Source organism: Loxodonta africana, chromosome 6 (genome assembly GCF_030014295.1).
Source record: "Loxodonta africana isolate mLoxAfr1 chromosome 6, mLoxAfr1.hap2, whole genome shotgun sequence".
NCBI lineage: Eukaryota > Metazoa > Chordata > Mammalia > Proboscidea > Elephantidae > Loxodonta > Loxodonta africana.
In genome coordinates this window covers 3,700,328-3,715,413 of record NC_087347.1, presented here as the reverse complement: position 1 = coordinate 3,715,413, position 15,086 = coordinate 3,700,328, and the positions used below count along the sequence as shown (strand labels likewise).

General features: G+C 50.3%; 1 protein-coding gene across 20 annotated transcripts in view; it reads right to left on the bottom strand.

Annotated features, from left to right (window-relative positions):
- Positions 1-15,086, bottom strand: part of HDAC4 (histone deacetylase 4) — a 338,607-nt gene that overhangs the window by 117,554 nt on the left and 205,967 nt on the right. For 18 of the 20 annotated variants that reach the window (XM_064286430.1, XM_064286436.1, XM_064286431.1 and 15 more), the window contains one exon: positions 4,966-5,210. In XM_064286430.1, coding sequence (XP_064142500.1) covers positions 4,966-5,210 — 245 coding nt within the window. Of the gene's footprint in view, positions 1-4,911; positions 4,923-4,965; positions 5,211-15,086 lie in introns of those variants that run through there. The other 2 variants (XM_064286439.1, XM_064286438.1) reach the window with 2 other exon arrangements.

Sequence of the window (15,086 nt, the reverse complement as noted above, 5' to 3'; positions counted from 1 at the left end):
AAGACTATTACCTTTTTAACTGCAAAATTCTATTCAGAGTCACCAAAGGATAGTGACAGCAATTAGACTGTGTGCTCAGGAAACCTTTCTGACAAACACCATCGCCAAATGTCACTAACGATAGGACGGCTCATGAAGAGCACACAGGTCATCAAAACAAAGAAGGACCAGTGGAATGACACAATCCCACAGATTAAACAGCTTTACAAGTGCCATTTTAAATGAAAAAAAAAAACAAAACAAATGACTAAAATGGGCAGAGAAAATGGAACCTTGAGCTTCTTTTTGTGCTGAGACTCAGGCCTCTGGGGGATTCTGTCATCACTCTGAATGTCCAATTCCCCAGGACTGTGGTTTGGGGTGACTGCTCCCCACCTCACCACCAGGCGGCCCCACTCAGGACTGTGGGTCGGGTGAGTGCTCCCAGGGGCCTACCAGGAATGAGGAGCCTAGCCTGACCATCAGACTGCCCAGCCCAGCCGTATGGCACCGGCCTGCAGAGCCTGCAGCACTGATGTGAACATCTGGAGGGAGAGGTATCAGCCTAGGAGAGAAACAAGGGCCCTGAAGGCTCAGGGCTGGAAGCCAGCCTTGTTAGGAGATGTGGCGCAGGCCCCTCTCAAAGGTCGTCTGTGTTTCCTGCTTCCCAGCCCACCACTGCTCACTCTTCACATACAAGGGGTTTGTTCATGTGTCAGTTTCTCATTTTGTTATGTTGTTGTTAGGTGCCATCAAGTTGGTTCTGACACACAGCAAACCTACGTACAACAGAAAGAAACACTGCCCAGTCCTGCACCATGCTCACAATCATTGTTATGTTTGAGCCCATGGTTGCAGCCACTGTGTCAGTCTGTCTCATTGAGGGTCTTCCTCTTTTTTGCTGACTTTCTAATTTACCTAGCATGATGTCCTTCTCCAGGGACTATTCCCTCCTGATAACACGTCCAAAGTATGTGAGACATAGTCTCCCCATCCTTACTTTTAAGGAGCATTCTGGCTACACTTCTTCCAAGACAGATTTGTTCGTTCTTTGGCAGTCCATGGTATATTCAATACTCTTCACCAACACCACAATTCAAAGGGGTCAGTTCTTCTTCAGTCTTCCTTATTCATTGTCCAGCTTTCACATGCATATGACGTGACTGAAAATACCATGGCTCGGGTCAGGCGCACCTTAAGTTTTCAAGGTGACATCTTTGCTCTTCAGAACTTTAAAGAGGTCTCTTGTACCAGATTTGCCCAATGCAATGTGTCTTTTGGTTTCTTGACTGCTGCTTCCATGGGTGTTGATTGTGGATCCAAGTAAAATGAAATCCTTGACAACCTCAAACTTTTCTCCGTTTATCATGATGTTGCCCATTGGTCCAGTTGTGAGGATTTTTGTTTTCTTTATGTTGAGGTGGAATCCATACTGAAGGCTGTAGTCTTTGATCTTCATCAATAAGTGCTTCAAGTACACAGATCAAGAGGCAGTTGTTTGAACAGAACAAGGGGATACTGCATGTTTTAAAGTCAGGAAAGGTATACGTCAGGGTTGTATCCTTTCACCATACCTATTCAACCTGTATGCTGAGCACATAATCCAAGAAGCTGGACTATATGAAGAAGAACGGGACATCAGGATTGGAGGAAGACTCATTAACAACCCACGCTATGCAAATGACACAACCTTGCTTGCCAAAAGCGAAGCGGACTTGAAGCGCGTGTAGAAATGGTATTCTGGAAATACTAGGTTAAATAAATTATCTCCCAGTGGTTCCGGATGAACCCTCCTCCCGGTGGTGGTGCCCTTGCCCAGGCCCCCTCCCATCAAGTGCCAGGTTGATCTGTGTGACCAGCAGCAGAAGGCAGTGGTGATGGTGTGTCATTTCTGAAATTAGGTCACAAAGATGCTGTGGCTTCTACTTGGGTCACATGCTCATTGCTCCCCCTGGGGAAGCTGACTGCTGTGTTGTGAGCAGCCCTGTTGGGAGGCCCACGGGGTCAGGGGGAGTGCAGGGACTGAGGCCTTGTGCCCACAGCCACGTGAGTGGGCTTGGACACGGATCCTTCAGCCCCAGTTAACCTTCAGATGCAGCCCTGACCCACATGGTCACTGCAACCTCCTGAGGGGCCCAGAGCCAGACCACCCGCCTCTCTGTTCCTGGACTCCTAGCCCACATCAACTGAGATAAGGCATGTTTACTGTTATGAGCTGCTAAATTTGAGGGGTGATTTGTTACACAGCGAAAAGGAAGTCAAACCACCGTTTTTTTTTTTTTATAATGAAGCTACTAGAAAATTTACAAAACCTCGTCCTATTTCCGTTGGACAGGGCTGTTCTATGTGGGTCAAATGCAGTGAAACCCAGTCCACAGACATCATCATTGACTTTCAGATGCAAAACATAATTTCACGCCATATCACTTATATGTATTTCATACTAGTTTATTTAATTTTAAAATCTAGGATCAGATTAAATATTGTAGAGAATAAGTACAGTGAATTACTTAATATGGCTCTAATAGCCATAGTCTTTGTGACTCTCACACAAAGAGTGGGTGGGACTATGCAAATAAAGTGCTTGTGGCCAACCAAGGGGATTAGACAGCTTGCTGCCAATGTAAATAAGGTGTATGGACCCTGTGATAGTTAACATTATGTGTCAACTTGGCTAAGTGATGATTTTCAGTGGTTTGGCAGTTGTGTAATAGTCATCTTCCACCTTATGATCTGATGTAATTATCCTCCATTTTGTGATGTATTGTAAATCCTAGCCTCTATGCCTGTGGTTATGGTTCTGTTCGGAAGTGAGCTGTCTGTTATGCTAATGGGGCAGGGTTAGCGTAGGATGTATCTTGAGTAAGCACCTTACTTCAGGGTAGGACTCAAGTTACCACTCTTACCCAAGTCACCACACTTATTCAAGTCAGGCCCATGCTTGAGTCGTATCTTTTATCTTATAAGAGTTAAAAGGGGGGGGGGGCACTAACACCAAGAAGGAGAGCTAGGAGTAAAGCGCATCCTTTGGACTAGGGATCCCTACGCTGAAAACCTTCTAGATCCAGGAGACAAATAGCTGCACCCCTGGAGATGGCACAAGAAGGCAAGAAGCAGCGGTAAGCATGGCAGAGAACTGGCAGCAGCAGAATCAGAAAACCAGCATGAGATGGCATGATAGGCTTCCCAGCCTACAGAGCGAGGTGGTTACAGTGGGTGTGCTGACCCACAGAGCAAGAAAGCTGAGTGCCTTCAGGCAGGAAGCTTCCTGGTGGAGTTGAGTGCCCCCAGGCACTTACTGGCGGAGCTAAAGAGCCCTGATGGCACAGTGGTCAAGAGCTCGGCTGCTAACCAAATGGTCAGCAGTTCAAATCTACCAGGCACTCCTTGGAAACCATATAGGGCAGTTCTACTCTGTCCTATAGGGTCGTTATGAGTTGGAATTTACTCAACAGCAACGGGTATTAAAGAGCTTTGTGTAACACTTGCCAGAGCAGGGCAGAGGTAGTGCCAAGGGGCCGAGGACCAGAGAGAGACCTGCCCGTGGCACGGCTGAGAAGAGGCTGTCCTGGTCAAAGAACTGTATCCTGAGTTGTAACCTGTTACTTCCCTAATCAACTCCATAACTGTAAGTACAGTTTGAGTTCTGTGTGGCCATCGCAGTGATTTATGAAACCCAACAAAGAAACAGAAAGTGCCACAGGAGGGATAGCTGGTGTCAGAATTGGTAAAAAGGTTAGAGGGTAGATGTATGCCTGAACTTTGCCGCAGAGGAATTAGCCTTGGGCTGTTGATCTTGATTCTCCTTCCCCCTTGTGAGTTTACAGGAGGTCAGATGCTCCTGCCACGTCATTTTTACCAAGTACCAAGAAAAAAAACCCTCCGTTAGTTTTTTTTTTCTTACTCTATTTAAATGAAAACGTTAGTAACGTATTCCGATTATAAAAAGTCAATGGGAAAAACTGAGAAAAGTCAGAGAAGTCCCAAGATGGAAACAAAAGGATCTGTAAACACACCATCAAGAGATCGTCACCGTTGCTGCTTTGGTAGTTCTTCCTGCTGGCCATTTTTGCATGTATGGACACATCCTATATTTTTAGATGAAATTAGATGATAAATACTTTCCCTGTTTTAAGTGCACTTCCTAGGCCATGACTTTTAAATGTCACAAATACATAGTACGTGTGACCACAGCTTGCCTAGCCAGGGCCGTGCTGTTGGACAGTTTCTAGTCACTGAGGTCAGCACCACAATGAGGAAGACCCCGAGCACCAACCCCAGTGTCCCTTCTGGTCGCTTGGCGGGATTCCAGGTAGGAGTGTGATGGCATCGAGCCCACATGAGCATTCAAAGCCCTCGACCCTCTTGCTCTCGCCTCACCTGGACATGCTCGTGGGCACACGTGAGTGTTCGGGGCCCTCGTCTCCCCTCCCTCCACTTTACTTTGATATACTCTTGGGTACATGTGAGCATCTGAGGCCCTCTCCCCCCCACCCCTCCCACCTCACACGGAGTGCTTGCGGGCATACGTTGAGCATCCGAGGCCCTCGTACCCCCTGGCCTCACCTGGATGTGCTCGTGGGCACACATGAGCATCCCAGGCCTGTGTCCCTTGCCCTCACCTTGACGTCCCCGTGGGCACACTTGAGTGTCCCTGCCCTCACCTTGACGTGCTCATGGGCACACGTGAGTGTCCCTGCCCGTCCCCGCCCTCACCTTGACGTGCTCGTGGGCACACATGAGCGTCCCAGCCCCCGTCCCCACCTTCACCTTGATGTCCCCGTGGGCACACGTGAGCGTCCCAGCCCCTGTCCCCGCCCTCACCTTGATGTGCTCGTGGGCACACGTGAGCGTCCCAGTCCCTGTCCCCGCCCTCACCTTGACGTGCTCGTGGGCACACGCGAGCGTCCCAGCCCCTGTCCCCGCCCTCACCTTGACATGCTCGTGGGCACACGTGAGCGTCTCGGCCCCTGTCCCCGCCCTCACCTTGACATGCTCGTGGAGCTGAGCCTCGTGCTGCCGGGACAGCTGCTCATGCTGCCGCTGGAACTCGGCGATGAGGATCTGCCTCTGGAGCTGCTGCTTCTGCTTCAGGGCCAGGAGCTCCTGCTGCAGCTGCTGCTCGCGCAGGGCAGGCTCCGCCACGGGCAGCGGGAACGGTGGGTCCAGGCGCAGGTCCATGGGCACAGCCGTGGGAGCGACTTGCAGGGGCAGTGCTGTGACTGCGTCCACTGTGAGGGGAGAGCAGAGGCTGGTCACTGCCAGCACACACAACCACAATGTCCCCAGAGATCCCGTCCACTATGGGGAGACAGCACAGGCCAGTCACTGCCAGCACACGTGTCCCCATGGGCCCCAGAGACCACGACCACTATGGGGTGAGCAGGGTACAGGCTGCTCACTGCCAGCACACGTGTCCCTAATGGCCCCAGAGACCACGTCCACTATGGGGAGACAGCACGGGCTGCTCACTGTCAGCACACGCGTCCCCCACTGCCCCCCCCAGAGACCATGTCCACTATGGAGAGACGGCACAGGCCAGTCACTGCCAGCACACATGTCCCCAATGTCCCCAGAGACCACGTCCACTGTGGGGAGACAGCACAGGCCTCTCACTGCCAGCATACACGTCCCTGGCCCCTTGCTCCCTGAGACTACGGTCGCCTCTGAGCGTGCCCAGGGGCTCTGGGTCACTTTGCTTTCTGGACACCTCTCCCCACTGTGTGCCCAAAACGCAAGGCTCAGAGACCACCATTTCTCAAGAGCAAAAATCGCAAAAATCAAAGGTCACGCCAGGAGAGACACACACAGGACCCCGCCCCCCCAAGAAAAGAAAGGCGAAGAAGACCCTGCTCCCTGCAGGGAGAAGGCTGCCGGCTCAAGGGCCTTTCTGAAAGCCAATAAGGAAAAAATGAAGAAAAAGGCTCTACGTAGCCAAGGAGAAAGAACTGAATCCCAGTAAGCAGAAGCCAAGCAGCCTGTTCTTTTCTCCTTTTTAATGAAGCCACTAAAAAGTTGTGTGTGTTATCCACAAGAACAGTGTGTACCACGGAAGTGGTCCGGATAGACTGAAGACAAGAGCCCGTTTCCATGGTGACATGAGTGCCCTCTCAGAAAACATGTTTACCCGACCGCAGCCGATACAACGTCCCCGGGCTCGCCTGCGCGGGCACATCCATCAGCTCTGCGTCTGTGCTTCACAGAGAAACGGGCCTCCCACGTCACACTGAGGTACTACCAAAAGCACCACAGACGATTCTGACTGGAAGCAGGTTAAATCCATCTCAGTGCTGACGAGTCAATACGAAATTAACGTGAGAGAGACGAGTCAAAAAGAAAGTAAGTTTTAAATCGTGAACATCACTCTCTTCACGATAGCTGGGTTTTTTGAAAAAGTACTTCAGTGCCTGCGGGCACACACAATCCACAAAACTACCTCAACTAAGGCCACTGACATTACAGGGCGGCTTTCACACCTGCTGGCAGAATCCTGCCCTGTGCTGCCCCTCTGTGAGGCCCACAGGCGCAGCCCTTCCAGAATATGCCCCACCTGGTATGGGCTCACTTCTCCCCATACCCACGAGACCTCAGGACAGGGAGAAGACTCCAGCCTGAACAGAGGGCCGACCCCACACAAATGAAGGCCAGAGAGGGCAGCTCCTCCTGGGGGCCTTGGAGGGTCGTCCCTGCTAGGAGCACCCTGTGGGTCGGCTCATGCAATGGGCTTGGCCTTGTCTACAATGTCTCCCTGGGAGCTGCCTACCCACCCACATGCCTGAGACCCGATCCTGCACAGAGCAGGCTTCCAGACTCCAATGCAGATTTGCGCTGGACATTCCCAGTTCCCAGGAGAAACCACGCCCCACAGTCTTGGCCAGAGACCCGTGGTCTCTAAGGGACAACTGGCCCCACTCGGAGCACTTCTGGGGTCACTGCTGGGTGGCAGGTCCCAAGCTAGCCTTAGTCTTCAGACCATAGAGGTTCTGGCTCTGCAGAGCCCTGGGTTCTAATGCCCCAGCACGGCCCCTCAGGCCATGGGACTTTGAGCTTTGATGCCCTGGGCTGAAATGAGAGCATCACACCTGCAGGGCAGGGCTCAGAAAGGCAAAGAGCCAGGGCAGTGCCCGGGACAGAGTGGGGCCGGGGTGCAGTGGCTCTGGGTCCCTAGAACAGAGGGGGGCCAGAGTATGGTTGCTCTGGGCCCCTAGAACAGAGGGGGGCTGGGGTACAGTGGCTCTGGGCCCCTAAAACAGAAGGGGCCAGGATACAGTGGCTCTGGGCCCCTAGAACAGAGTGGGGCTGGGGTGCAGTGGCTCTGGGCCCGTAGAACAGAGGGGGGCCAGGGTATGGTGGCTCTGGGCCTCTAAAAACAGAGGGGGCCCAGGGTACAGTGGCTCTGGGCCCCTAGAACAGAGTGGGACTGGGGTACAGTGGCTCTGGGCCTCTAGAACAGAGAGGGGCTGGGGTACGGTGGCTCTGGGCCCCTGGAACAGAGCAGGGCCAGCATGCAGCAGCTCTTGGGTCCCTGATAGAAGTCCCCGTCTTTCTGAAGCCCCCAGCGCCCACATGGAACCCCTGGCCTCTAACCTGATTGTGCTGCTCACCTCGAGGCTCCTCCCGGAGCTGGGCTTCTCTGGCACAAAGACAAACCAGCCCTGGACCCCAGCTTGCTGTCTGCAGGGCCAGAGGCTAACAGCAGCCACCAGAGCTGGGTGTGGCTTTGGCTTTGAGAGCGAAAGGAGACATGGTGTCCCGGGAGGCCACACTGCATCCCTGGTGGGCTCTTTTGTGTCTGAATCAAATTCTCATGTCTCTTTGGGTTTTTTCTGAAGTGCTCACTGGCACTGGGTACATCAGGCCGTGGGCTGTGTCTCTGGCCTCTTCTCCCAAACCAGTGATACGCAGGCCCCAACTTTCTAAATGTACAGTTATTTTTTTTTTAATTACATTAAATTAACCAACTAATATGTCCTTGACATACTAAAAGGTTTTTACCTGATATTTATGTGAGAAAAGTCGACACAAATAAACTGAGTTCTTGATAAGCAGGACCGGGGAACATGGAGTGATATCCCACCATACACGTGCACCATTAAAGCCTGGATTCTTTTCATTTCCTCTGTTGCCTTTTTTCCCCTCATTTTTATTATGAAATATAGCAAAATAGAGCCAGTTATAAAGAATAATACAGTGGACAAACTGTATAAACGCCTCTGGTTTTGTAAAACCTGAATATTTTGCTACATTTGCTTCAGACTTCCTTTTGAAGAATAAAATACCACAGAGGAGCAGAGAGGAGAGTTGGAGAAAAGACAAGGCAAAGTGACCCGGCTTCTGAAAGGGAGATCCTGTTTGCCTTTTCCTTTCTCAAGATGGGGCTGCATGACCCGCCTTTCACTTGTACAATAGTGCTAAAACTTTTTTTTTTTTTTAAATCATACCTGCAACGGAAAGCCAGCCCAACTCGACCGAGGCTAGATCATGGGAGCTCTACAGACACATCCAAACTCCCTGAGGGACCGAATGACTGGGCTGAGGGCTGTGGGGACCATGGTCTCCAGGGACATCTAGCTCAACTGGCATAGTTTATAAAGAAAATGTCCTACATCCTACTTTGGTGAGTAGTGTCTGGGGTCTTCAAAGCTTGTGAGCAGCCATCTAAGGTGCTCCACTGGTCCCACCCCATCTGCAGCAAGGGAGAATGAAGAAAACCAAAGACGAAAGGGAAAGATTAGTCCAAAGGACTAATGGACTGCAACCACCACAGCTTCCACCAGGCCGAGTACAACACAACTAGATGGTGCCTGGATACCACCGACTGCTCTGACAGAGACCACAACAGAAAGTCTCAGACAGAGCTGAAGAAAAATGTAGAACAAAATTCTAACTCACAAAAAAGGCCGGACTTACTGATCTCACAGAGACTGGAGAAATCCCATGAGTATGGCCCCTGGACACCCTTTTCTCTCAGTACTGAAGTCACCCCTGAGGTTCACCCTTCAGCCAAAGATTAGACAAGCCCATAAAACAAACAATAATACACGCGGCTCATCCATGTATCCAAGACTACATGGGCACACCAGCCCAGGGGCAAGGACAAGAAGGCAGGAGGGGACAGGTAAGCTGGACAAATGGAAATGGGGAATCCAAGGTCGAGAAAGGGAGAGTGTTGACACATCACAGTGTTGGCAACCATTGCCACAGAACAGTATGTGTAGTAACTGTTTAATGAGAAACAAATTACTCTGTAAACCTTCATCTAAAGCACACACACACACAAAATTACTGCAAATGACTGTCAGGTTTTACTAATTCTCTTTTCTGCATTCGTTGATTTGATCATTAAGTTTTTCTCCTTTAACCTGTTAATGGCTCAGTTTCTTAACAGATTGCAGGTGAGTTACTTAATATGTCTCCTCAGGTGAGGCTGCCTGTGCTTTCTAGGAGAAAGCTAACCTGTGTTTAGGAATCATGCACACACACACTCTGATGGGTCTAGAACATCCGGTGGATCTGGGATGTACAGTGTGTCTAGACTGCTGAATCCAGGATGTTTAATGGATCTGAATGTCCAGTGTGTCTAGACTGTCCACTGAATCCAGGATGTCCAATGCCTGTAGGATGCCCAAAGGGTCTAGAATGTCTGAAAGATCTAGAATGTCCAGTCCACATCCACAGCTGAGCCCAGCCTGCAGTTTCTCAGACGGCTCTTGCCCGGTTCAGCCGTGACAGTTTCCCTCACGTAAAACAAGCATGAAGAACCAGTAGGCGGTCCCATCACCTTGCCTCCTGCGTTATTGTACCGCTTCTCCTCTGTACCACTGCACCTGGCCCTGTGATGGGAAGACAGGTGTGAGCCCTGCTTTAGAAGACATGCCATGTCACCTATGCCTTTATGGATGGAGTAGCAAGGCTGGGCCAAGTCTGGGGCTCCTTTGGCACTTGCCTCTCCCTCTTCTAAGTTTTCATCAATTGCGGTGGCGGGGGGGAGGGCACCATCAGTTAGGTCACACAGTCAGTATCTTTAAAAACTCTGAGCATAAAACTACTAATAAGGGATACCTTTTATTAACCACAAAAATACAATGGGCCAAATGTTTCCACTTCTGCTCACGCATTCTTTTATTTAAGAAGCATGCACAGTCTCAGGCTCTGTGTGAGGCTCCCACTGCAGGGGGGGCGGGGGAGTCTTGTGGGAACCAGAGACTGGGGGCCAGCAGTTCTCTGACAGCAGGCCTGGGTGGGGGTCACATGGGCTGCATGGGTGCAGAGATTGGGGGTGGTCACATGGGCTGTGTGTGTACAGAGACTGGGGGTCACATGGGCTGTATATGCACAGAGACTGGGGGGTTACATGGTCGGCGTGTGTGCACAGAGACTGGGGGGTCACATGGGCTGTGTGTGCACAGAGACTGGGGGGTTACACAGGCTGTGTATGCACAGAGACTGGGGGGTTACACGGTCGGTGCGTGTGCACAGAGATGGGGGGGTCACATGGGCTGTGTGTGCATGGACATGATAGGGGACTGTGCACATACAGTGAGCAGCACAGTGGCTCAAGCTGGGGTGTGAGTCGGGGGTCGTGGGGGAGCGAGGCAGAGGAGGGGCTGGCAGTGGGGGCTCACAGAGGCTCTGGGGACATCAAGGGCGACTGCAGGTGGAAGGGCAGCTGGGACTCAGCACTGCTCTGACTAACGGGGTGGGGAGGTGAGGTGGGTCTCCTATCTCCCCACACTGCAGCTGAGGTCAGGGTTCTTTAAATTTTCCTCAGATTCCAGCAAATCGGGAATCACGGTGCATTTTACAAGGAAGCACAATCTCACGTCTTGTCCACTGCGTTTAACAGAAATGATACTAACGCCACCACAACTCAACCTCTGCTGAAGCTGTACCCATTGGTCAGAGGACGGGTGAGGGGGACTGAAAGCTCCACAACTCTGCCCCCCGGCCAGGTCCACTTCCAGGTAGCCAGTGTGAACCATGCGCCCTCAACCTCAGTTTTGGAGAATGTCAAATGAACACAGAGCCTTTACAAAGACGCCACCAGCATTTATAACTGAGGATGGATGAGACAGGCCGATATGCACAAAAATATGGGGGGAAAAAGCCTTGAGAGGTTCTTTTCAATTTCTCAGTGATTTACCTTATCAAACCAAACTAAGCCTTCGTGGTGGGATGGCGGGAAGGTGAAGGCGGCTTTATTGCTTACTTGGTTTGCTTTTCTTTTTCTTAATTTTCAACCCCCTTTGTCATCCAGTCTGCTCAAGCTAGTAATGCTTAAATTCCTCAGGCATTAATTTTTTAAAGCTGTTTGTAAGCTGTTCCCTTGGAGATTTGTAATGTTTTCCCAAATTGTTTTAAATTTCATTTTGAAAGAAATTTATAAACTGCAATGAAAGAAAATCAGCATTTTCAAATGTAACATACACCACATCACATATCACGTGCTGAGCATCCCCAGTGCTGGCTTTTTCTCTTTGGCACAGGCCTTGGAGAGAAGTTTCTGGCCCTCACTCGGCACACATTGAACTGGCTGTAAATGTACCATCAGAGTTAGATCGCAGCTCTATGCAGCCTGCAGCCTTCTCTTACTCTAGCACACCTAGCCCAGCCACTCCCACGCACCCAGGGAGCCCCACCACAGCCCAAGAGTTCACTCCAAAGCATGTGGACACAGGACGGGTCTCGCTCCAGGTTAGTGTGTTCTGCCAGCTGTCGGTCTTTATCTGAGAGATAGACTCACTCTCTATCGGCTCACGTGAATTATTTCACACGGAAGCCACAGACTACAGTGAGTCCAGTGGAAGGGCACACTGAGACTGCGAGGAGACCTGCAGACAGCCCTCTCCCCTCTCAGAGGCGCCTGTACGTCCCTGGTTCTGTGCAGGATGCTGAGGTTGAGGCCACGGGTCGGCAGGTCATTGCTGAGCTTACAGCAACACTTCTTCCATAGTTACTAAGCAGTAGGCATGGATGTTAAGCCCTGCCTTAGTTTAACATTTCAAGTATCATGTAAAATGTCATTCTTCTGCTATAGAAAGTTAAAAAGCACAGAAAAAGATAAAAGTGCTGTTACTCATGTGAGACGCACCATAGCCAGCTGTCACCACTGGTACTCACGTGAGACGCACCATAGCCAGCTGTCACCACTGGTACTCACGTGAGACGCACCATAGCCAGCTGTCACCACTGGTACTCACGTGAGACGCACCATAGCCAGCTGTCACCACTGGTACTCACGTGAGACGCACCATAGCCAGCTGTCACCACTGGTACTCACGTGAGACGCACCATAGCCAGCTGTCACCACTGGTACTCACGTGAGACGCACCATAGCCAGCTGTCACCACTGGTACTCACGTGAGACGCACCATAGCCAGCTGTCACCACTGGTACTCACGTGAGACGCACCATAGCCAGCTGTCACCACTGGTACTCACGTGAGACGCACCATAGCCAGCTGTCACCACTGGTACTCACGTGAGACGCACCATAGCCAGCTGTCACCACTGGTACTCACGTGAGACGCACCATAGCCAGCTGTCACCACTGGTACTCACGTGAGACGCACCATAGCCAGCTGTCACCACTGGTACTCACGTGAGACGCACCATAGCCAGCTGTCACCACTGGTACTCACGTGAGACGCACCATAGCCAGCTGTCACCACTGGTACTCACGTGAGACGCACCATAGCCAGCTGTCACCACTGGTACTCACGTGAGACGCACCATAACCAGCTGTCACATTGGTACTCACGTGAGATGCACCATAACCAGCTGTCACCATTGGTACTCATGTGAGACGCACCATAACCAGCTGTCACCATTGGTACTCACGTGAGACGCACCATAACCAGCTGTCACTATTGGTACTCACGTGAGACGCACCATAACCAGCCGTCACCATTGTTACCCACGTCAGAAGCACTACAACCAGCCGTCACCACTGTTACCCATGTCAGAAGCACCATAACAAGCCGTCACTATTGTTACCCATGTCAGAAGCACCATAACCAGCCGTCACCACTGTTACCCATGTCAAAAGCACCATAACTAGCCACCACCATTGTTACCCACGTGAGACGCACCATAACCAGCCATCACCATTGTTACCCATGTCAGAAGCACCATAACCAGCCATCACCATTGTTACCCATGTCAGAAGCACCATAACCAGCCATCACCATTGTTACCCACGTGAGATGCACCATAACCAGCTATCACCATTGTTACCCAGCCATCACATTTTTTTTTGTTACACACATCAGACACAGATAATCGAAACCAGTTATCGCCACTGTTACCCATGTCGGACATATCATAACCAGCTATTATCACCGCTGCTTCACCTCTTAAACAAGGCTGTGTTTGCCGTTAAGACACACAACATCCGAACTCCCGTCAGGCGAGAAGACCCACCAAGGGTGCCTGAGAAACGCTCTCTTCTCGTGAATGGGTCCAACCACGGGGAGCCAGGTGGGTGGGGGAAGTGGCTCAAGCATCCCCCGCCCTGCCAGGACCAGCTGCAGAGCTCAGAACCACAATCCCCATTCATTCAAGCTCTTGGCGGGTGCGTCAAACATGGCTTGTACTATTTCTGTATCAAACACGACTTCAAATGCCATGAGTTCCCAACAGTCGCTGCTGGTGCTTTTGACCCAAGTGCCCCAGAGAAAACAATAAAACCTTCTCTACTTCAAGAACGCAGCATCAAAACAAAAAAGCCTGTATTCTCATGAATATTTTACGGCAGAGTAGAAAACTGCTTTCATAGGTTGTGCCTTGGGAAACTTATTAATACAATCAGACTCATGACGTTAGTAATAGCACAAAGACTATATTCACAGTCCCAACGAGAAATGGCAGGCCTGCACTATGAATTAGAAGTTCTCAATCACAAACAGAAAATCTGTTGCTCTCCTTTTAAAAAAAAATAAATGATCGCAGAGAAGGACACTGATTTTCCATTACATGGGTTAGGTCCTCTTTTCATGAAACCATCGAATGTCATCGTATAAATATGGAATAACAAGAAGCATTATTCTTTTTTCGGCCACAGTTTAGGGTCCCTTCAAGTGAAGAATAATTCATTCAAATCTAGGGAAAAACAATAGATATTTTAACTAGTGAATCACAATTTCCTCCTGCACCCACATTTTGCCTGCGTGGATGTGCGTGATATTGCGGACGCATGATTATTAGTTCTTTTCTTTCTTTGTTGTGAAATGTATCATACACACTAAAGAACATACACCTTAAGTAAAAAGAACAGTAACAGAATGAACACCGGTGTATCCCCCACTGTGAGGAAGAAACAACATCACCAGGACTGGGGACTCTTCGTGCTCCCCTCCCTGCCAAAATATACTGATTTTGTGCTTTTCTCCAGGGTTACGCCATGTACACCTACGCTCCTAATGTATACTCCCCAGGGTTACGCCATGTACACCTACGCTCCTAATGTATACTCCCCAGGGTTACGCCATGTACACCTACGCTCCTAATGTATACTCCCCAGGGTTACGCCATGTACACCTACGCTCCTAATGTATACTCCCCAGGGTTACGCCATGTACACCTACGCTCCTAATGTATACTCCCCAGGGTTACGCCGGGTACACATACACTCCTAATGTACACTCCCCAGGGTTACGTCATGTACACGTACGCTCCTAATGTATACTCCCCAGGGTTATGCCATGTACACATACACTCCTCATGTATATTCCCCAGGGTTATGCCGGGTACACATACACTCCTAATGTATATTCCCCAGGGTTACGCCATGTACACATACACTCCTAATGTATATTCCCCAGGGTTATGCTGGGTACACATACACTCCTAATGTATACTCCCCAGGGTTATGCCGGGTACACATACACTCCTAATGTTTACTCCCCAGGGTTACACCATGTACCAACACACTCATAATGTACATTTTCCAGGGTTATGCCATGTACACATACACTCCTAATGTATATTCCCCAGGGTTATGCCACATATACATACACTCCTAACATACATTCTCCAGGGTTATACTATCTACACATATAATCCTAACATATAGTCTTCAGTTTTGCAAAATTGAGAGGCAAGCACCAA